Source organism: Pseudophryne corroboree, chromosome 2, assembly GCF_028390025.1.
Source record: "Pseudophryne corroboree isolate aPseCor3 chromosome 2, aPseCor3.hap2, whole genome shotgun sequence".
NCBI lineage: Eukaryota > Metazoa > Chordata > Amphibia > Anura > Myobatrachidae > Pseudophryne > Pseudophryne corroboree.
Window position 1 is genome coordinate 500,990,862 of NC_086445.1, and position 22,277 is coordinate 501,013,138.

Genomic DNA, 22,277 nt, shown 5'->3' on the forward strand with positions numbered 1-22,277 from the left:
CAGTTCCGCCCCGTTCCGGCCCACATTAACCCCGCTCAAAACTCTCCTGCTGCGCGGACCACTCTTGTAGTCATAGAAGATCATGGTCTCCAGTGGCCTCTGTTGAACTTCAAAACGAGTTTGTGAAGGAAGTAGACATGCTGACTTCTTTAGTGTGATATGTGGTTCTGTGCCTTAACATTACACAAGAACTTTAGTAAGAGATTACTGTTCACAACCAGACAGTCAGATTGTGCCTACTCTACCTATGCATTGCACATCTTGAAACATATTACACACTTCTCGTATAAAGGGCTGTATTTTATAATGTATCAGATAGGTATGTCTTCTTCGCAAGTTTTATAATTGAGATATAAGAATGGTACATTTAATAATTATGACCTCACTTTGTCATTGGTATATGTATATATTTTCAAACAGGATTGTGATATTTACAGATCACATTCTCATTACATTGGGCATATTGATAGCTTCTCACAATAAACCACTCTGCAAATGTCACCATATCTTGACTTGCATATTACTTCCTTCTATCTGCTAGTGATGAATATACAGTACTTGCAGCCACTGTACTAAGTTTACAAGGATAAGCAGTGACATTTATTGGTAGAATAAGGGAATATTCAGCAGGGGGAGGAATGAGGAGGAGCTCACCTTCCTGGCTGTTTGCCCTCTCCTGTATAAAAAGTCTCAGCAGAGATGTGATCACAGTGAGGTAAAGATGTCATTCTCCTACTTGTATTTTGTCTTCACCCTGCATGTTATCACATTGGCATCTGACACAGGTAAGAGAGGTCTATATTTCCCTGCATCCTTGGCTCTTTGCAAAATGCTTTGTACATCACTGTTTTCTATGTGCAAATGAGGACAGCAAGAGGATAAATCCATGCACATAACAGGGACTCATATATAATGTATCAGTTTCACCTTTAGACTGCAAGGAAAAAACGCTGAATTGCATCTTATCTGTTGAACTAAATATTTGTTGCTTTTGGCAGCTTCCAATAAGGTAAATATATAAAAAAATAAAATAAATGTTATTATGTATTAGAAAATAAATCTTATAAGCTATGTATAAATCAGAGAGACCTGGGACATATTGGTACCTGTCCACCCGTCTGATTTGCAGAACTTGAAAGAAGTTCTATCACCTAGGAATGCTCTTATCACACTCTCTTATCACACTAGATCACAGGTTCTCAAACTCGGTCCTCAGGACCCCACACAGTGCATGTTTTGCAGGTCTCCTCACAGAATCGCAAGTGAAATAATTAACTCCACATGTGGACCTTTTAAAATGTGTCTGAGAGTAATTAATACACCTGTGCACTTGCTGGGTTACCTGCAAAACATGCACTGTGTGGGGTCCTGAGGACCGAGTTTGACAACCCCTGCACTAGATGCACCTCATTTGCTTCACTGTAATTTTTACACTATTTTGATCAAAGTGATTAATAATATGTTTTCTATGTACATAATAAAGGGTTTTATTTTAGATTATTTTATATTTGAATGATATTTTGATCATTATAAACAGTTTTGCCTTCATGATATTATTTAGAAATTTTACCTCGTTATAGTGCACCCAGAGTAATCAGAGAAATATCACAAGAAAAGGACCTCATTCTTTATTTTTACAAATGATTAATGAATCAAGGACACAATAAAGTATTACCTGTATTATCTTTATTGTATCCCCTAGTAATGAAATAGTATATTCTAGCGAGCAGCTGCTTCCTTCATTTTTTTTATATACATTGCAATTTAATTTTAATATTTGAGGAAAACTGTGGATTTGACTATTTTACATATATAAAATATATAAATGTGATCCATTTCTTAGGAATGGACAATGTTTAAGAAAAAGTGTTTTGGAATACCAAACTATATGAACAGTATACCCAGTACCAGTGTAATTACACTAGGTAGTTAGTGGTACAGATTATAACCTGGTGATAGTGAGTGGCTAGATCAAACTCTGCTCTGTAGATGCCAATATCGTGTAGTACAAAATAATGGCCACCAAAATTAGACAACACATAGACAATGGGAAAAACCAACTTAGATATTTATTTCAACAATTCATTTCAGAACAGAACATTTGAAAAATGTCCCAAACACTTACGTATTTATCAAAGCTTGAAGAGAGATAAGATTGTGAGAGATAAAGCACCAACCAATCAGCTTATAACTGTCATTTTTTAAACGCAGCCTGTAACATGTAAGAAGCTGATTAGTACTTTATCTCTTACATTTTTTCTCTCTTTCTGAGCTTTGATAAATACACCCCTTAAAGGGAAATTATCATTAAAAACATATGTTTGTTTGTTTTTTGTTTAGTTTTTTTTTTTTTTTTTTGGGGGGGGGGGTGTCTACACATAGGGTGCTATTTGGACAGTGCCTGTCGATGTTACGTCTGTTAAGTTCCAAGTATTTTTTCACTGTGTTTGTATTTTTTAAATGTTCAACAAATGTTGTTTGCCTTTTTGAGTGTTTGACTCGTACAGATACTAGTCAATACTGTGACCTACAGTGGCAGTCCTCATAGTGTTAAATAGATCACTATTTTGATTTACCGTCATGCTGTAGATCAGGGTAGGTCAGCTAAAGCTTGCCAATAACAAACCGATACCGAAGCTTGGCCGGACCACCAAGTGACAGGGTCAATGCCCAGTTTGACCACACATAATCTATGTAGAAACCCCACGCAAGCAAAATGGTGTGCTCCTGCAGCAGACGTGTTCGTGAAGGTATACAACAGGTAGAAAGGCATTGATTAGATCATTTTCCGGAAGGAACTAACCAACTTTGAAAAGAGGATCATCGTAGGCTGCGCGATGTCATGTTCCAGGGTGACGATGGAATGGTATACAGAAAATTCAGTAACCTAGATGGACTGGCCAGTTCAGAGTCCAAATCTTAAGCCCATTAGCCCCTCTGGGATGAATTGGAGTGACTGGTGCGCTCTAGACCAACTCACCCTTCTTCAGTCTTGCAGTTGGTCACTGTACTTAATACGGAAATGTAAAACATACCGCCTGCTGCTGTCTAGGAACTTGTGGACAGTTTGCCAAGAAAGGTGTCTGCAGTAATCACTGCACGTGGGGGAACTACAAAGTGCTGACGTCAATAAAATCTTGTTGATTTATTTGCTGTCAGTGACCAATCACTTTTGTCTACATAGTGTATTAGGCCTTATTGGGAGATGTACAGATTTACTTAGCTTGCAGAGCTGACCATGTCATAAGATGTGCCCTGCTCAGAAAGGGATAGCATTTGTACCTGCTTTACTCATGGAAAGGACTGTAGTGTATGCGCCTGAATTACGCCAGCAGATGTTGCTTTGCAGCATTATTTCCTGTTTTCTTCCCTCTGGAAGAGTGCTGTTCTTCTTCCATTTAAAAGATAAAATAGGAGTCTGCTTCATTGCAAATACAGTATCAGCATAATAATGTGAATGGATTACAGCAGCCGCATGTGAAGATAATAATAATATAAGTGGGAGCGATTTTGTCACATTCAGCCAGTAAGAAGCTGCCGCAGATAGCCAGAATCAGTTTTCATCTTAGACTAGGGTTTGAGAACTCGCATGTGATTCACCTTCTAACATATACTATCTGTCTTGTGGTCAGCTAGGCACATTTTATGAGAACACACCCTTAAGTACAATTTCCCCTCAGCCTCCCTAAGCAGAAGGGATCATAAGTGCAAAATGCATCACATTCGGCATTATGAAAAGATACTTAATAAGTTTTAAAGTGTATGCACAATAAAAAGTAGCAGGGTCATTTACTGCATACTGATTTGTCCTCATTCACCCTGCATATTTGCACCAAATAGCGTGAGACGTTGGCGCTCTACCACGCTTAGCAAGGTCTACTTTTTCTGAAATTGTGCTCATTGTAGCTGTGCATGAAGACACAGTGTATCATTCGTTCTAGATAATTGCTGTTTCACACGAGCATTGGTTTAAAGTATGTACAGAAGCAGTGAGCATAACGAGAAGCGGCAAGTGGCATGGTGCCTTCTGTATCTATATTTGTGACTTAGCTGCACACAAAAGTACATGTCCTGCCAAGACAGCAAGAGTAGGTAAATCCTAGTGCACACAAAAGCCGCCTATGCTCAAGAGCAGTGCTTAAAGTGGCCCTAGAGAGGTGGTGGAACTCCCCCCCACACACACCCCCTCGCACCCCAGTGCCTATGTAATAAAGGGCGCAAAAAAGGGCGTGATCTCAAAAAGAAAGGTGCGTGTTCACGCAATAGTATCCCCAATTCAAATTATGCCGCACAATAGCACAATCTTATTCACATTACACCACATAGTAGTGTCCCTTATTCATGTTATGACGCACATTAGTGCTCCTTATACACAAAGCCCACAGTAGTAGCACCCCTAATACACATAATGCCCACAGCAGTAGCGACCCTTATACAATGCCCACAGTAGTAGTGCCCCTTATGCAATGTCCACTGTAGTGGTACTGCCCACATTGGTAGTGCCCCTTATGTAGCATCCATAGTAGTGGTGCCCCTTATGCAGAGCCCCCAGTAGTAGTGCCCCTTATGTCACCAGGAGTAATGCCCCTTATGAAGTACCCCCTATACAATGCCCTCATTAGTAGTGCCCCCAGTTGTAATGTCCCTAATGGTAATGCCCCTGTGCAGTATTGCCCCAGTGTAGTATTGCCCCCAGTAGTTATGTCGCCAGTAGTGATGCCCCTGAAGTATTCCCCTGTGTAGCAGTGCCCCCAGTAGTAATGCCCTTTAGTTATGCCCCCATTTAGTATTGCCCCCTGTAGTTATGCCCCTATGTAGTATTGCCCCCAGTAGTTATGCCCCCATGTAGTATTGCCCCAGTAGTTTAGCCGCAGTAGTTTTGCTTCCAGTAGTTTAGCCCCTTGTAGTTTAGCCCCCTGTAGTTTAGCCCCCTGTAGTTATGCCCACATTAGTTTAGCCCCCTGTAGTTTAGCCCCCATTAGTTAGCCCCCATGTAGTTATGCCCCCTGTACTTCAGCCGCTGTAGTTCAGCCCCCAATAGTTATGCTCCCAGTAGTTATGCCCTCAGTAGAGTAGCCCCCTGTAGTTTAGCCACCTGTAGTTAGCCCCCATGTAGTTACGCCCCCAGTAGTTTAGCCCCCTGTAGTTTAGCCCCTAGTACTTAGCCCCCATGTACTTATGTCCCCTGTAGTTTAGCACCCTGTAGAAGCAGTGCTTACACCCACACACATATAAAAAAAATATAAATAAAATACTCACCAAGCCCTGTTCCTGTGTCTGACTGCTGCCCTCCGCCTCCGTCTGGTGCCCGCTCCTCAGAACTATTGGAGAGACATCATGACATCTCTCCCATAGCGCAGAGCCACACACTGACAGAGCCGGAAGCTGGAGCTCAAGAGTGAGCTCCTACCTCCAGCTGCCTCTGTGTGGAGGGAGCCGGGCACCCGCTGGTAATACAATCTCAGCGGGCGCCCGGCATCTCCCTGCAGCTCCGGGCACACATTCTGGGTTAGGTGAGCCGGGTTAGGTGAGCCAGCTCACTTTAACCCCTGCTCAAGAGTTAAAATAGGAAGCACACATTTGCTCCCAAAAGTACTTAAGTCCTACCAGTCTAAGTACTCTATGTATCCTTACATTATACTTTTATCCCATTAGCTATGCAATTAAGATGCTTATTTAAGGAAAAATATGCACGGCGTGGCAATGTCACAAATTCCATGGCGTGCCAAATGCTGCTATTTTGATCAATTTCAGCAAGAATGAGGTGAATGAGAACACTTTTGTCAGTGTGTAGTATTTTAGTGCATTCACAAGATAACCACAGCCAGGATCCAACAGTGACATCAATACTGATAACGTGTGTGGTCAGTATTAGTCAGTGACGTGATGACGAATGTGCGACTGGTGTCGGCATGGTCACTACCTCAATGGCTCAGCAGCATAGTGAAAGGATAGCTGCAGGGCTTGCCCCTATTCAAATTCAAAACATCCTACCTGCTCCGCTGCAGCTCCCCACATGCTTGCTGTGTGACGCCATGATATCACGGGGTGGGGGGTTGACACTGGGGTGCATAGTTGCCCTTTTACGGCACTGGTTGGTGACAACCCTGGGGACAATCCAATTAGCCACGATGATCTCACAGGGGCGAGTCATCATGGCAGCGGCTGCACTTTACAGCAGCCTGAATTTGCTCAAAAGTGGTCGCCACCCCATGGAGGTCCGAGCAATTTTGTTCAAATTGGGGCTCGTTGCGGCTATGGCACATCGCACCCTTCACAGCTTATTGGATCAACCCCACTGTCTGTTAGTGATAATAAGATAAAAATAAATAATGGTAATTAGTTATAATACTGACACATAACTTGACAAGTTTTTGCCTGCTCCCTCCTGTGGAATAGGCAAGTATGAACACCTAATACTGAAAGCTGACAGACCTCCTAAACTACTGGTAGTTACTGTAGTAAGTTTACAAGGATAAGCAGTGACTGTTATTTGTAGAATCAGGGAATATTCAACCTTCCTGGCTGTCTGCCCTCTCTTGTATAAAAAGTCTCAGCAGAGAGGTGCTTTTGTGTGGCTACGCCACATTTATTGGGCATGTGCCTTTGGCGCTCTGCTCCTATTGGGATTATGAGGGGGAAAAGGGGTGCAATGCATGGTGTTTTTCCTGGGCCCACCACTCTCTACACTCTTTCATTCCACCACTGCTTCTGATTTATTGCTTGTTATGTCCAAAAGATGAATGTAAGTTCTTATCTAGTTAAATACATCTGTAATAAACGTTAAGTCAAAACAACAGCCCTGTGACCTTGACTGCGCACATATATCTTCTGAAATGTCTCATTGGTTATGTGTGACATCTGACTCCAGCTTTACATAGGAACTATTGGTTACTCTCCTGGCTGTGCTATCTGCCAGCTATACTGTTTATGACAAATAACTGATAATTGTCACTGGCTAAAGTCTATAAATTGTGAAAGTTGTGACCACTCTCAGGGCCAAAAGATATAGCCTCTGATTTGCGGGAGTTGGTACGATTTCAGTGAGATAGTCATTAGATTTATAGCTGCAATTAGCTTAAAGGCAAACCCAACTTGGTTCTAAATGTTATTCCTGACTTGCTCCACATTCAGATCTATATTTTAAACTGTTCTTCTATAATTTGGTACAGTTTTGTTCATTCAAAAATTTTATGTAATGTATGTAATAGACAGATCTCCTGCTACACTTGATATACAAAATGTGCCTCAAAATAATGTGAACATAATTTTTACTCACTGATAAGTAGAGTTTTGCATGAAAGAGATCATTTTGTAGTGATGTTACTTTCCGGTGATACAATCTTCGAGTTCCATTTTAGCATCACCATTCCATGGGTACTAATTAGGACCTCATTCAAAGTTGGACACTACAGTATTTGTGATGGAAGAAAAGATATCCAACTGTAAATGAAGCCATGTACTGTATATGCATTTTGTGAAACTAATATATCTGGTAGAATAAAATGTGATTGGGATAAGACTGGGGACATTAAAGGAAAATTCTGTAGGCCAAAAACCAGAATTTGTAAACAAAAGGTTGGGTACAGGAGACAGGAAGATAAGATGCTGGCGGTGGAAATACACACCCCAGCATACCGAGCGTTCGTAATCCGGAAAGGAGTTCTGCAGTAAAGGAAGCATAATTCTAATCCTCCCTATAACCCTATCCCTCCCTCACCGCAGCCTAAACCTACCCTACCACCATGCAGCCTTAATCTAACCCTCCCCCCGCAGCCTGACCCTAATCCTCCCCCTGCAGACTAACACTAACAACTTACATTTGCGACACTTACAGGGACACTTACATTTGCGATCCCGGCGGTCAGGATGCCGGCGCCGGCATTTTGACAGGTGTCGGGATTACGACTCCGGCATCCTGCCCGTTGGGATCGTGAATGCCGACATGATGACTACATCCCGTGCTGATGTGGCAGATAGTTACTTTTTTTATGCGTGCAGAAAATATCTGCATTCTTCAAGCAAATGTTTATTTTCTTAATTCATACAATTTAGGTTAATGCTGCAACATCTATTGCCATTGTAGCTGATCTCCAGCAATGATATCTGGGCACATGGCATTGCTATGACTAGATAGACTTAGGGAAGTATCAAGTAAGGTGTTAACATCGCTTCAGTTGCATGTAGAACTTTTAGGGGTATTTATCATTGTTTTACAAGTGATAAAATTACGAGAGATAAAGTACCAACCAATCAACTCCTATTATTTTTAAAACATATCCTGTAAAATGTAAGGTAGAAGCTGATTGGCTAATAAATTATCTCTCACAATTTAATCTCTCTCGGAGCTTTGATAAATATACCCCCCTTAGTATGTAATACCTTCAAAGACAGTAATACTGTAGAATCAACGCCTCCCGAGGAGTGTAGGAAGTACAACCCAAGGTAACATAGGTGATAAGCATTGTAACCATAAACAACATAAAGAGAAGACTGCAATGCCTTATATCAATATGATGCAATGTAAGAAATAAATAAATTATGCTTACAGCGCCTGCTAACAATCCATAACAACACATTGGGGGTCATTCCGAGTTGATCGCTACCTGCCGTTGTTTGCAGCACAGCGATCAGGCTAAAAATCGGCATTTCTGCGCATACGTATGCACCACAATGCGCATACGTGATGTACGGGTACAAAGGGGGTCATTCCTAGTTGATCGTAGCTGTGCTAAATTTAGCACAGCTACGATCATCTTCCCTGACATGCGGGGGGATGCCCAGCACAGGGCTAGTCCTCCCCGCATGTCAGTCCCGCCCCCCCCCCCCCCACGCACAAATACAAAAGCATCGCACTGCGGCGATGCCTTTGTATTTCAGGAGTAACTCCCGGCTAGCGCAGCTTCTGTGGCTGGCCGGGAGTTGTTTGTCGCTGCCACCGGCTGCAGTGGCTGTGTGAGACGTCACGCACCCGCCGCGGCCCGCCCCCCCAACTGTCCGGCCACGCCTGCGTTGGACGGACCGCGACTCCTAAACGGCGGCTTAATGCGGGAGGGGGCCGTTCAGCCCCCTCCCGCCCAGCGACCGCCTCTGTTTCAGAGGTGATCACTAGGCAGCGACAACTGCCATGTGCCAGCGCACTGCGGCACCAGCGCTTGCGCAATTCCGACCCGATCGCTGCACTGCGACAAACTGCAGTGAGCGATCGGGTCAGAATGACCCCCAAAGTAATTTGTGGTTTTGCACAGGTTCTAGCGACGTTTTCATTCGCACTGGCGGCCGCAAGAAGATTGAAAGGAAGGGTGTCAACTGACCGTTTTCAGGGAGTGCTTAGAAAAACGCAGGTGTGCCAGGGAAAACGCAGGCGTGGCTGAGCGAACGCTGGGCAGGTGTGTGACGTCAAAAGCCAACCCTCCAATGTTAGAATCAACACACACGAAGAGTAAGTTCAGGGCTGATCTTCTTTTGCACAAAATGTTTTTGCTGGTGCTCTGCTGCACAGGCGTTCGCACTTCTGCAAAGCAAAAATACACTCCCCAGTGGGCGGCGACTATGCGTTTGCACTGCTGCTAAAAACTGCTAGCGAGCGATCAACTTAGAATGACCCCATTGGCCTTTATTTAAAGTTCAGTGCAGTTTTGTGACCCATACATACAGTTCAAAATACTGTAGTGTGTGAGATACCTGCTGCATCAAGACATGCTTCACCATAGTGACTGGTATTTTAGTAGGTCAATTCAATTAGCCGCAAGTTGATTCGCCCCTGAGTAAGTGCTATATGCCGCATTTACGGTAGGTAAGAACTCACAGATTTGTACTCACAGCACCATAGTGAGTTGTACTCAGGGCCGGTTCTTAGCTTTGTGGCGCCCCGGGCAAAATATAGGGGTGTGGCTTCAAATTGGGGCGTGGTCACGACGCTGAAAGAAAAAATTAAATTAAAAAAAAGTATACTTACCATCCCCGTTCCTGATCCAGACCGCTGCAGACCCCCTCCGCCGGCGGCGCCGCTCTTCTCCTCTCCTCTCCTCTCTTCGATCTATGGGAGAGACGTTATTACGTCTCTCCCATAGAACAGCATAGACACTAGAGGTCAATTATGACCCCTAGTGTCTGTGCCACTATGCTGTGCGGTGCGCGATGACGTCATCGCGCATCGCACAGCAAAGATCCTCTACATGAAGGGAAACTAGACCGTAGCGTCTAGTTTCCCTTCATGGAGAGGACCTTTGCTGTGCGGTGCGCGATGACGTCATCGTGCAGCGCACAACTAAGGTCTTCTCAATGAAGGGAAACTAGACGCTACGCGTCTGGTTCCCTTCAAAGCGGGGGGGCACAGCAGGGCACTGCGGGGGGCACAGTGGCGGATCTTGCCCTGGTGCGGCGCCCTCCGGATGGCGCCGGCGCCCTCCGGAAGGCGGCGCCCCGGGCAAAAGTACCGCTTGCCCATGGCAAGAACCGCCACTGGTTGTACTGTACTAAATACATTGAGTCGGGGGAAGGTGTGGGTGGGGGGGGATCAGGACAAGGTGACACCCTTCTTGCTCCAAATTGAATCAACCCTTAACATTTACAAATGTCTGCATTCTCCTCGTCAGTACCAAGGTATGGCAGTGATTTAGGGGTCTATTTACTAAGCCTTGGATTGAGATAAAGTGGATGGAGATAAAGTACGAGCCAATCGGCTCCTAGCTGCCATGTCACTGGCTGGGTTTGAAAAATTACAGTTAATATGTGATTGGCTGGTACTTTATCTCCACCTGAGGCTTAGTTCCAGTTGAACGCCCCTGATCTGCCTTTTCAGGCAACACTAACTGAGGCACATTATCCTTTCTACTTCTAATTGAGGAACTGATATATAAATATACTGTGTATATATACTATTAATTCATCAAACAAAATACTTTAATTTTTATAGCTATCAAGGCACAGCATCCAGCCTTGCTGCAGACATTTTAAATATATACTCACATGCTATATGGATCTTTAATAATACACTATGCTTTCCCTAAAAGAATGGAGGTCAGTTGTGTAGTAGTAGTAGTAGTGGATAAAAAACACGGTGGCAATCAAACAGAATAAATCAAATTACATCAAATAACATTTATCCCCAGGGCAAAAAAAGCATGTGGGAAGGTACAAATAGAGAAACACAGGATTGTTTGCTTCAGGTGCTGTTATTTATTTATTTATTTTTTGGCTAGACAAAATCCTTTCAAATTATTTTATATATAACACAGTAGGGAGAAGCATTGTCCTTGTTAACCCTGAAAAATTTCCAGAAAATGGTGCTAAAAAATTGGGACATTTAAATTAAATGAGTTGTGACTCCTATTATCTGTAATAATACAGTAGCAACAAGTGGTTATCATAAAGATTTATTTGTATAGATTATAGACACTAAGGTATTCTATACAGTACCTCCTAGTTGGTGGCGGACACATTTTAAAAGATCCACAGGTGGTACTAATTATATCAATTGTCATACTAAGGAGAACTGTAAAACTTGCACTGTTTGGGGTCCCTGAAGATCAAGTTTATGAAACACGGGTCTATAGTATAGGTTTAGGAATAGAGTCTTAAGCCCTGTGCACACGGGGGACCGCTCAGCACAATCTCTCCCCCCGCTCAGCATACAGCATGATGTGTGCTGAGCGAGGAGGGGGGACGGGGGCATTCATTTCACCCAGTGGTGAAATGAGTGACCTGACTAGATTTGGCATGCATGCATGCCGATCTAGAGTCAGCGATAGCGGTGCGTGGGGCCGTGCATCGATATCGCTATGGGCATACGCACGGAGAGATCCGTGCTTTCTTTCTAAGTTATCTAGTCAGATTGCTTAGAATTTAAGCACGGATCTCTCTGTGTGTACCCCCCTTAATAGACAAACTTTCTTTATCAAACATGTTTATTTCATATAAATAAAATACCTGGTCAGGAAAGGATAAACATTCCAAACTCCTATATTCACGCATAAGATAACCAGTAGGAGACATAACTGAGCTTTCTAAGCACACATTCTCCCACCCCATATTAAGACACTTGTCTCTTCTTGCTGGCAGCTGCTCTTTGGTCTCTCTGGACCTGCTTGCTGATTTAGTGCTTAGATTCATACATTCAGCAAGTAGGAGAAGTTGCTGCCCCTGGTCATAGTTACAAGAAAAACACCCCGTATATAGGATCTGGTGTGTAGTATTGTTTATACATCAAAGAGTCAGTGGCAGAGTCATAAAGTATATACAGCATGATATATCGCAGTGAGACGTTGCTTTTTTAAATTACACAGTGGCTCTGCTAACACATAACACATACTAAAAAATTAAATAAAGATTTTGTTTTCAGAACATAGATTTCCGATCACTACTATATATTTTGATGCAAGGAAAAAAGGACAAAAACTTAATTTCTCTTTGAGATCTTCGTAAACTGGGATTCGTGTAAATTAACTTTTGTCATCTTGTTTCTGAAATTACAGGCACAGTGATTGTGGAAATATAATATGTTGTGATGTTTCAAACTAAATCAATTAAAAGAAAAAAATGAAATGTATAGGTACATCGGCAGAATTAATGCTGGTTACAGATCGGAAATGCCGGATCCTACCCGGTAAGAGAAACGTGTACTTACCGGGTGGGATCCGGCATTTGCGCTCCGTTGCTGGCTTTCCGACCCGGCAATATACCGGGTCGGTTGCCATAGTAGCGGAGGGCGCAGCAGCAGCAGGGGCGGGGGTGGAGGCGCCGCCGGGAGAAGAGCTCATCTCCTGCGCCGCCTCTGCCTATGCTGTGAATGGGAGCCGTGTCGCATCGGAACGGCTCCCATTCACACTGCACCTGACCCGGTAATCAACCCGGTAAGAACCCTTCTTTTTTACCGGGTTGAATTACCGGGTCAGGTGACCCGCTAATTCTGAAAAGAACGTTTCACATCGCACACTGACCCGTTTCGACACGGCAATATGCCGTGTCGATACCGGGTTTTTAGTGCGATGTGAAAGGGGTATAAAAGTTATGTGTACAGCTTATTGTTTACAAGAATGTTTCTTTTTTACAAGCAACAATATTTGCTTTGTTTTTCACATCTTGTTTTATACAATGATCCTACGTTGCTGTGATAAATTGGCTAACTTTCCCCAAGGTAAGAATACATGCAAGGCTTATCTAGAGTGAGCCTGTCATATCTAATCGCTAGCCGTCAAATCACCATTAATAAAAATAGAACAAGGTTATATTGGTTTAATGCAACTAACTAACTTACAATGGAGGTTGTAAAGTGGACAAAGTACAAATACCAACATGAAATGATGCAGCTTTCTGAATAACCTTCTTGCATTTGCCAAGATACTGTAGCTGCAATTAATGTTCATGAAATGCCGCCAGTTTAAAGTTTTAAGAGATTGATTTTCAATCTCTTACGTGAATAGCTCAGGATCTCCTCAAAAATTTGAATTTTAATGTTACTGAAAGCCATGCCTTTTCTAGTGATTTTTACACTATTCACCTGGCTGCTTACTGGTCCAATGTACTCAAGTTCTATTGAAAGCTTAACCATACTCTTTTACCGTTGTTGGACACTTGTACTACTGGCTGTGTCATTATACACCTATTTTATTAAACGCTTAGTCTAATAAATTAAGCCCAAAGTGCATGTAATTGCAATTCTACTTCTGAATAGCCTACTCAATGTATCATTGTAAAATTTATATTTGCCTACAGTGTACACATTCATTCAATAAAAACCCACTGCTGATGTTACCATAGTTAATATGTTTTTCCACTGTCACCCTGGACCTCCCTGATATTGAGCATTCTCCAGTGAAAACTGAGCATGTAAATGTAATCTGCCCCAACCTGAAGATTAATATGGTAATTTATACTATGGTAATGACAGCGTGAATTCACCTGGTTTAAAGGCGGAACAGCAGGATTGTGACTGAATCCAGTCCAGGTCTTTTAAGTTTAGACCAGAATCACAGTTAGGCTGATTAGTAACACTGTTAGCTAGCTTTAAAAATGTGTCAGTGCAAAGGGATAATGCTACTGACGGTGGACTAGCTGCCCAGACGATAGGCTGGGGTATGAGATACGGATTTCTGTACTTACTTTGCTGTTGGATTTCTGTATTAACTTTGCTAGAATATTGTAAAACTGATGCTGTGACCTGTATTCTGCTTGCTGAAAGTATCCTTGTGCTGTCTGCTTGTGTAAGAAATAAAGGACGGGGGTGGTACTTTATCTGGAGCATGTGATCCTTTTCACATTTGCCACCCAGTACTCTGTGTGCTCCATAGTTGCATTTTGAATGGGCCCCTGTCCCAATGCTTCTAGAGAGACACCTCTCCTCAGCAGTTGTTAATGTTATGCCCCATAGTAATGGCCTAGTTCATTTTATAAACCATAGTAGTGCCTTAGTTCACATTATGTAGGGCTGCCAGTGCACATTTGTGCAACAAAGTAATTTCAATTCACATGATGTCACATTGTAGGGCTGCCTGTACACATTATGCAACACAGTATCCCCAATCCACATTATGACATACAGTGTCCCCAGTTCACATTATAATGCATTACAGTGCCCTAGTGTTGACACTCACTTTTCCTAGGGAGTGCACGCCTGCGATGGAGCCGCAACAGATGAGTGCGGCTCCATCTGTGTGTGTGTGTGTATATATATATATATATATATATATATATAGTGTCCAAATGGATGCGGCACTCAGAGTCTCCATAAGCTGTGCAAAGCAGCAATAATGCTTTATTGATCAACGTTTCGGGGTTTCCCCCTTCATCAGGAAGAAGGGGGAAACCCCAAAACGTTGATCAATAAAGCATTATTGCTGCTTTGCACAGCTTATGGAGACTCCGAGTGCCGCTTCCATTTGGACACTGTATTCGTGGGGGGGCTTACTCCTGTAAGAGGGCACCGGAGCAAGTAACTGTGGTTGGTATTGGAGTGCCGGATCTGCTGTTTGTATATGTATATATATATATATACACAAATGCAGCATAGCCAGGCACTCTCAGCAACACTCACAATGGCCTTGGTAATGTAAATAATGATCACTGCACCCACCACAAGTACAGTACTTGTGGTGGGTGCAGTAATCGTTATTTACATTACCAAGTTCGATGAGTGCAACCTCCAAAATGTCGGTTATATAAATATATATAAATAGATGGATAGATCCCAGCCCCAGGAGGTGGCATCTGCAGCAAATCCCAGACTATTCCTCCTCCTCCCTGCAGCCGGAAGTACAGCTGGCTGTGTTGCTGGAGGAGGATAAGGTTGGGATCTGGGACTGTGATGGGAGGCTGCCTGCACACAGGTATGGGGGGTCGGCTTGAGCTGCGCTGGGCGACGGAGGCGGTAAGAAGCCCATATGCTTCTATAAGGTTATGCCAGAAAAATCTGGCATTACCCTCTGCATCAATAAGCATGCGGAATGGTGTTAGTACATTTGAAAATGCGATAAAACCCCCCCACACATTTTTCCTTTAGTACATCCTGCCCTATGTGAATAATAACTAAATGGACATAATATGAAAATGAAATTGATAAGCTGCAATGAAGATCATTTCTGACCTGTTAGGCTAACACTACATTGCATATTGTACCCACAAAGTTATTTTAGCTCACATTATAAATACAGGTATCATCTGCATTCCAAATGCAAAATATGCTGCCTATTTGTATTTTCTGTACTTCTGTTCCAGTTGAAATAATAGTTTATCATAATATTTTACTGTATTCACTCACTTTAAAAAGTCCCTATCTGCAAAACATTTCTCAGTTAGAATAACACTGTAATTTGTAAATGAATGCTTACTAAAACAGATTGTATTAAGCTCAAGAACAATATCTGTTTTCATGGTAAAGAAGTTTTGTGCTATTTCTGAAAGAAATAAAGCAGGTTCCTCTTCTGTAACAAACTGTTGAGTACTTGCCAGGATATAGTGTTTCAAGCTTAACTTTTTGTAAATAGTCTATTTTAGAATGTGAGAAGCTGGAAAGAGATAAGCACTTTCCTGCTGCTTGCTGTAAGCTTAAACAAAACACATCCACACACTGAGAAAGGGAGATTTGAGCACTCCCACAGATGAGTCTTTAAGCAAAGATGTGCTATGTTAGAATATTGGGCAAGTGGTCTTGTGAAATCATACTCAATAATGTCAAGTATGCTGCATTTGCCATAAAGAAAAGATAATGAGAGAGAAAAAAGCTGCCCAACAGTCAACATTAAGAAAGTACATTCAGTGGGCACTTTTTTAGGCACCTCTATATAGGTAGGATCCCCCACCCAATTTGTCCCCAGAACAGCTTGACTTATTAATGACAAAGGTGCACTCTATCTCAGAAAGACTCAACTCTGAAAATCATGGAGGTTCAGGACTAGACCATAGATGGTTACCAATCGGTTCCTAGTATCCCCCAATGCGCTAAAATAATTTAATCTAAGTATAAACATCCTCTTATTAAGACAAATGAGCCTATGACTTTCCATCTATGGTTAAACTCTTGGTAGCAAGTGGCTAGCAGCATCAGTCTGAGGTGTAGCTAAACAGTAACTTGATTTACCCAATAACCACCACCTGCATTCAATGCTATCTTATAACAATATCAATGAATATAACCACAGCGCCTAAATAGGGGTATAATGCTATACAAAAAAATGAAATTATATTTCTCAGCTGATTACATGACTTTGCCTACCAGACCTTATGAAACACTAGTAGGAATGTAAGTTATTATTTATGTGTTTGGAAATATCTTTACATATAATCCACAGCATTTTAGTATGCTACCTTATTCACTTATTTTTGTTTAGGGGTTTCTTCTACTTTCCAAACTATTTTATATATTTTTATTGCATTATATTTTATTTTAGGATTAGGAAAATTAGTTAAAAAAAATAAGGAACAGAATGTGTTTAAAGCATTGCCTTCTTGTTTGCTATAGAGAGAGAGAGAGAGCTTCTTAGGTCCCTTATGTATCTCTAGTCTATAGTATATTGATGTGGATTGTATTTATTTAAGCAGCCCTTTGTTATCCAATGTGCATTTGTGTTTAGTACATTTAACAAATAAATTAGCTTTATTCTTTTAACAATCATTTACTTTCTTTTACTTTTAAGTCAGTAGCCAGCACTGTCTTATTTCCTTGTATTCAGATAGAAAATGGAGTGCTGTACACTAAAAGCCATTGGCTGTTCTTATTTTACATATACACATGGAAACATAGAATTTGACGGAAGATAAGAACCTCTTGGACCATGCAGCCTGTCCTTTTTCATTTATCCATTTGCCAATTTCAACCCAATTTGTTCATTAGGTCTTTGTAAGGATATTCATGTATTTTAAAAGCCATTATTATATAACAATGGTCACTTTTCGTCTCTTTCAGATTGGTGCTATGACATTCAAAAATCAATCAATAATCCTTGTACAGGTAATCAACTGTGATTTATGTTTAAGTGTAATCTTAAGGGGGGTACACACAGAGCGATAATCTAAGCAATCTGACTAGATTGCTTAGATTTTTAGCAAGATCGCTCCGTGTGTAACCCTAACAGCGATAGCGATGCGCAGCCCTGCGCATCGCTATCGCTGCTGCTAGATTGGCCTGCATGCAGGCCAATCTAGCGGGTCACTCACTTCACCCGCTGGGTGAAGTGAGCGGCCCCCCCGTCTCCCCCCGCACGCTCAGCACAGATCGCGCTGTGCTGAGTGCCGGGAGAGATGTGTGCTGAGCGGTTCGCTCAACACACATCTCTCCAGCATCGGGCCGTGAGTACTGGCCTTTAGGTCAAGATTATCAATAAAGCAAGTTAAGGCTGTGCTGCACTATCTGTGTGGAGTTTGTATATCATCCCCATATTCAGGTGCTCAAATTTCCTCCAACAGTCCAAAAACATACTGATAGCTTAAGTGGCTTAAATGGTTGCAGGTCTGATGTGCATGGCTAAAATGTCTCTGCAAAACCTCAAATGAAAATGTTGATACTATATACAAGTTTATAGTAATGTTAATAATAAAAATAATAATAATAATAATAATAATAATAATAATAATAATAATAATATAGTAAAAACACCTTTGCATCAACCATATTTAGGAAAGACTACCACTGTGGTTATAAACCCATTGTAATAATTCAGTGTATAGGCAGGAACTTTTCCATGCTGCGCTAATATGAAAATATGAGTGATCGCAGTTGCAGATGTCTGTTGGGCGCTCCAATAGCACGTTGCAGCTTTAAATATCGATTAGAAGACTAACACGCCTCACTGAACCTCTATGTTATATATCACAAAACTAAAACTAAAATGGGGGAAAAGATTTAAATTTGTGCTAAGATGCAGTACGTTTTACCTTACTCTAGAGACACGAATAAACTCTGAAGATTAGTATGATACAAATCCTGCACACAAATCATATCTATCCAAGAGTAATCTCTTAAATATTCAGTAAAACTGGAAACACTGGAAATTACAAACTTTTAATGCAATCACTATGTATGCCATAATATGAGTAATATTTGTTGTTACAAAAGTATACTAAGAGATATCATAAGCCAGACACAAAATAGGATTTATTTAATACCTTCCACACAAATACTATGTTATACAGCCTCATTACATTTCCCAGAATGAGGCAGTAGTAGAAAAAAATTATTTATGATGAAAAGGTGGAAATTATTTATAGGAACCATTTGTCTCTACTGTTACTGTTTTACTGTAATTAGATACAGTAATTAGAGCAGCTTAAATTGTAAACGAAAAGCAAATAGCTATAGAGAGTAAAGCCAATCCTGAAAAGTTTTATAAATACATAAACAGTAAAAGGTTAAAAAAGGAGAATGTAGGTCCATTAAAAGATGAACTGGGAGCCTTGATAAACGATGACAAAATAAAAGCGGATATACTGAACAATTTTTTTTCATCAGTACTATTTACCAGGGAGGATCATACGGTGACAGTAGTGCATAACGACAGTGACGATAATGATTCGTGGCTAGATACTTGTTTAAGTGAGGAATTAGTCCTGGAGAGACTAAGCAACATAAAGATTAATAAATCACCGGGACAGGTGGCTTTCACCCGAGGTTTATTATGGAGTTTAGTGCTCAGCTAGCAAAACCCTTTTACTTGATTTTCTATAGTTCAATTAGATCAGGTATGGTACAGAGGGATTGGCGTATAGCTGAGGCAGTGCCACTATTTACAAAAGAGATCTAAAAATCATCCTGGGAACTATCGACCAGTTAGCATAACCTCTACCTCTATAGTGGGTAAAATATTGAAAGGAATTTTGAGGGATAGCATAGAGGATTATCTGTGGAATACTAAGTTTATTAGCAAGAGTCAGCATGGGTTTGTGAGGGACAGATCGTATCAAACTAACTTACAGTAATTAGCTACTACGAGGAAGTGAGTGATAATCTCGACCAGGGTAAAGCAGGGGATGTGGTCTTTTTACATTTTTCAAAAGCCTTCGATACAGTGCCTCACAGGAGATTGATCCTCAAATTAAGGGAACTTGGACTAGGAAAGACTATTTGTACATGGATAGGAAATTGGCTGGATAACAGTTTACAACGAGTAGTGGTTAATGGGATGTTCTCCAACTGGGCACCAGTAGTCAGCGGAATACCACGAGGGTCCGTAATTGGCCCGCTACTGTTCAATATATTTATTAATGATCTAGGAATAGGCCTGGGAAGCACAGTGTCAATCTTTGCAGATGATACTAAACTGTGTAAGGTAATTAATTCAGAAATCGATGTGGAGTCTCTACAGAATAACTTACTTAAACTTGAAACTTGGGCGTCTAAATGGGGAATGAGATTCAATATTGAAAAATGCAAAGTTATGCACTTTGGGATTAGAAACAAACTTGCATCCTACACTCTTAATGGGGAAAATATAGGGGTAGCAGTAGTGGGAAAAATATTTGGGGGTGCTCATCGATAATAGGCTTAATAACAGTACACAATGTCAAAATGCAGCAAAGAAGGCAAGTAAAGTACTTGCGTGCATTAAACGGGGTATTGAGTCAAGGGATGAGGATGTAATCCTACCTCTTTATAAATCATTGGTACGTCCGCATCTGGAATATTGTGTTCAATTTTGGGCACCATATTATAAAAAATATATCAGGGAGCTCGAAAGAGTTCAAAGGCGCGCTACTAAACTAATTAAAGGGTTGGAGACACGGGTTAAATTTGTATTCCCTTGAAAAGAGGAGACTAAGAGGAGACATTATTAATATCTTCAAATATGTAAAGGGTCAATACAAAGAGTTACCAGGGGATTTTTTTATTAATAAAACTATGTATAGGACACGTGGGCACTCACTGAGGCTAGAGAAGAAAAAATTCGTACACAACGTAGGAAAGGGTTCTTCACCGACACATGGGTACTCGCTGAGGCTAGAGGAGAAAAAATTAGAGATGAGCGGGTTCGGTTTCTCTGAATCCGAACCCGCCCGAACTTCATGTTTTTTTTCACGGGTCCGAGCGACTCGGATCTTCCCGCCTTGCTCGGTTAACCCGAGCGCGCCCGAACGTCATCATGACGCTGTCGGATTCTCGCGAGGCTCGGATTCTATCGCGAGACTCGGATTCTATATAAGGAGCCGCGCGTCGCCGCCATTTTCACACGTGCATTGAGATTGATAGGGAGAGGACGTGGCTGGCGTCCTCTCCATTTAGATTAGGGTTGAGAGAGAGAGAGAGAGATTGACCTGAGGCTGTGATACTGTAGAAGAGAGTGCAGAGTTTAGTGACTGACGACCACAGTGACCACCAGACAGTGCAGTTGTTTGTTTTATTTAATATATCCGTTCTCTGCCTGAAAAAAACGATACACACAGTGACTCAGTCACATACCATATCTGTGTGCACTGCTCAGCCCAGTGTGCTGCATCAATGTATATATATATCTGACTGTGCTCAGCTCACACAGCTTATAATTGTGGGGGAGACTGGGGAGCACTGCAGTGCCAGTTATAGGTTATAGCAGGAGCCAGGAGTACATAATATTATATTAAAATTAAACAGTGCACACTTTTGCTGCAGGAGTGCCACTGCCAGTGTGACTAGTGACCAGTGACCTGACCACCAGTATATATAATATTAGTAGTATACTATCTCTTTATCAACCAGTCTATATTAGCAGCAGACACAGTACAGTGCGGTAGTTCACGGCTGTGGCTACCTCTGTGTCGGCACTCGGCAGCCCGTCCATAATTGTATATACCACCTAACCGTGGTTTTTTTTTCTTTCTTTATAGTCATACTAGTTACGAGTATACTATCTCTTTATCAACCAGTCTATATTAGCAGCAGACACAGTACAGTGCGGTAGTTCACGGCTGTGGCTACCTCTGTGTCGGCACTCGGCAGCCCGTCCATAATTGTATATACCACCTAACCGTGGTTTTTTTTTTCTTTCTTTATACATACATACTAGTTACGAGTATACTATCTCTTTATCAACCAGTCTATATTAGCAGCAGACACAGTACAGTGCGGTAGTTCACGGCTGTGGCTACCTCTGTGTCGGCACTCGGCAGCCCGTCCATAATTGTATATACCACCTAACCGTGGTTTTTTTTTCTTTCTTTATACATACATACTAGTTACGAGTATACTATCTCTTTATCAACCAGTCTATATATTAGCAGCAGACACAGTACAGTGCGGTAGTTCACGGCTGTGGCTACCTCTGTGTCGGCACTCGGCAGCCCGTCCATAATTGTATATACCACCTAACCGTGGTTTTTTTTTCTTTCTTTATACATACATACTAGTTACGAGTATACTATCTCTTTATCAACCAGTCTATATATTAGCAGCAGACACAGTACAGTGCGGTAGTTCACGGCTGTGGCTACCTCTGTGTCGGCACTCGGCAGCCCGTCCATAATTGTATATACCACCTAACCGTGGTTTTTTTTTCTTTCTTTATACATACATACTAGTTACGAGTATACTATCTCTTTATCAACCAGTCTATATATTAGCAGCAGACACAGTACAGTGCGGTAGTTCACGGCTGTGGCTACCTCTGTGTCGGCACTCGGCAGCCCGTCCATAATTGTATATACCACCTAACCGTGGTTTTTTTTTCTTTCTTTATACATACATACTAGTTACGAGTATACTATCTCTTTATCAACCAGTCTATATATTAGCAGCAGACACAGTACAGTGCGGTAGTTCACGGCTGTGGCTACCTCTGTGTCGGCACTCGGCAGCCCGTCCATAATTGTATATA

The 22,277-nt window shown here is 41.7% G+C and overlaps 1 protein-coding gene across 1 annotated transcript in view; it reads left to right on the forward strand.

The window, feature by feature from the left end:
- Window positions 1-709: 709 nt before the first annotated feature.
- CA4 (carbonic anhydrase 4) overlaps window positions 710-22,277 on the forward strand; it is a 56,547-nt gene continuing 34,979 nt past the window's right edge. The window contains exons 1-2 of the mRNA XM_063957168.1: window positions 710-785; window positions 17,402-17,446. Coding sequence (XP_063813238.1) covers window positions 722-785; window positions 17,402-17,446 — 109 coding nt within the window. The 5' untranslated portion in view covers window positions 710-721. The remainder of the gene's footprint in view (window positions 786-17,401; window positions 17,447-22,277) is intronic.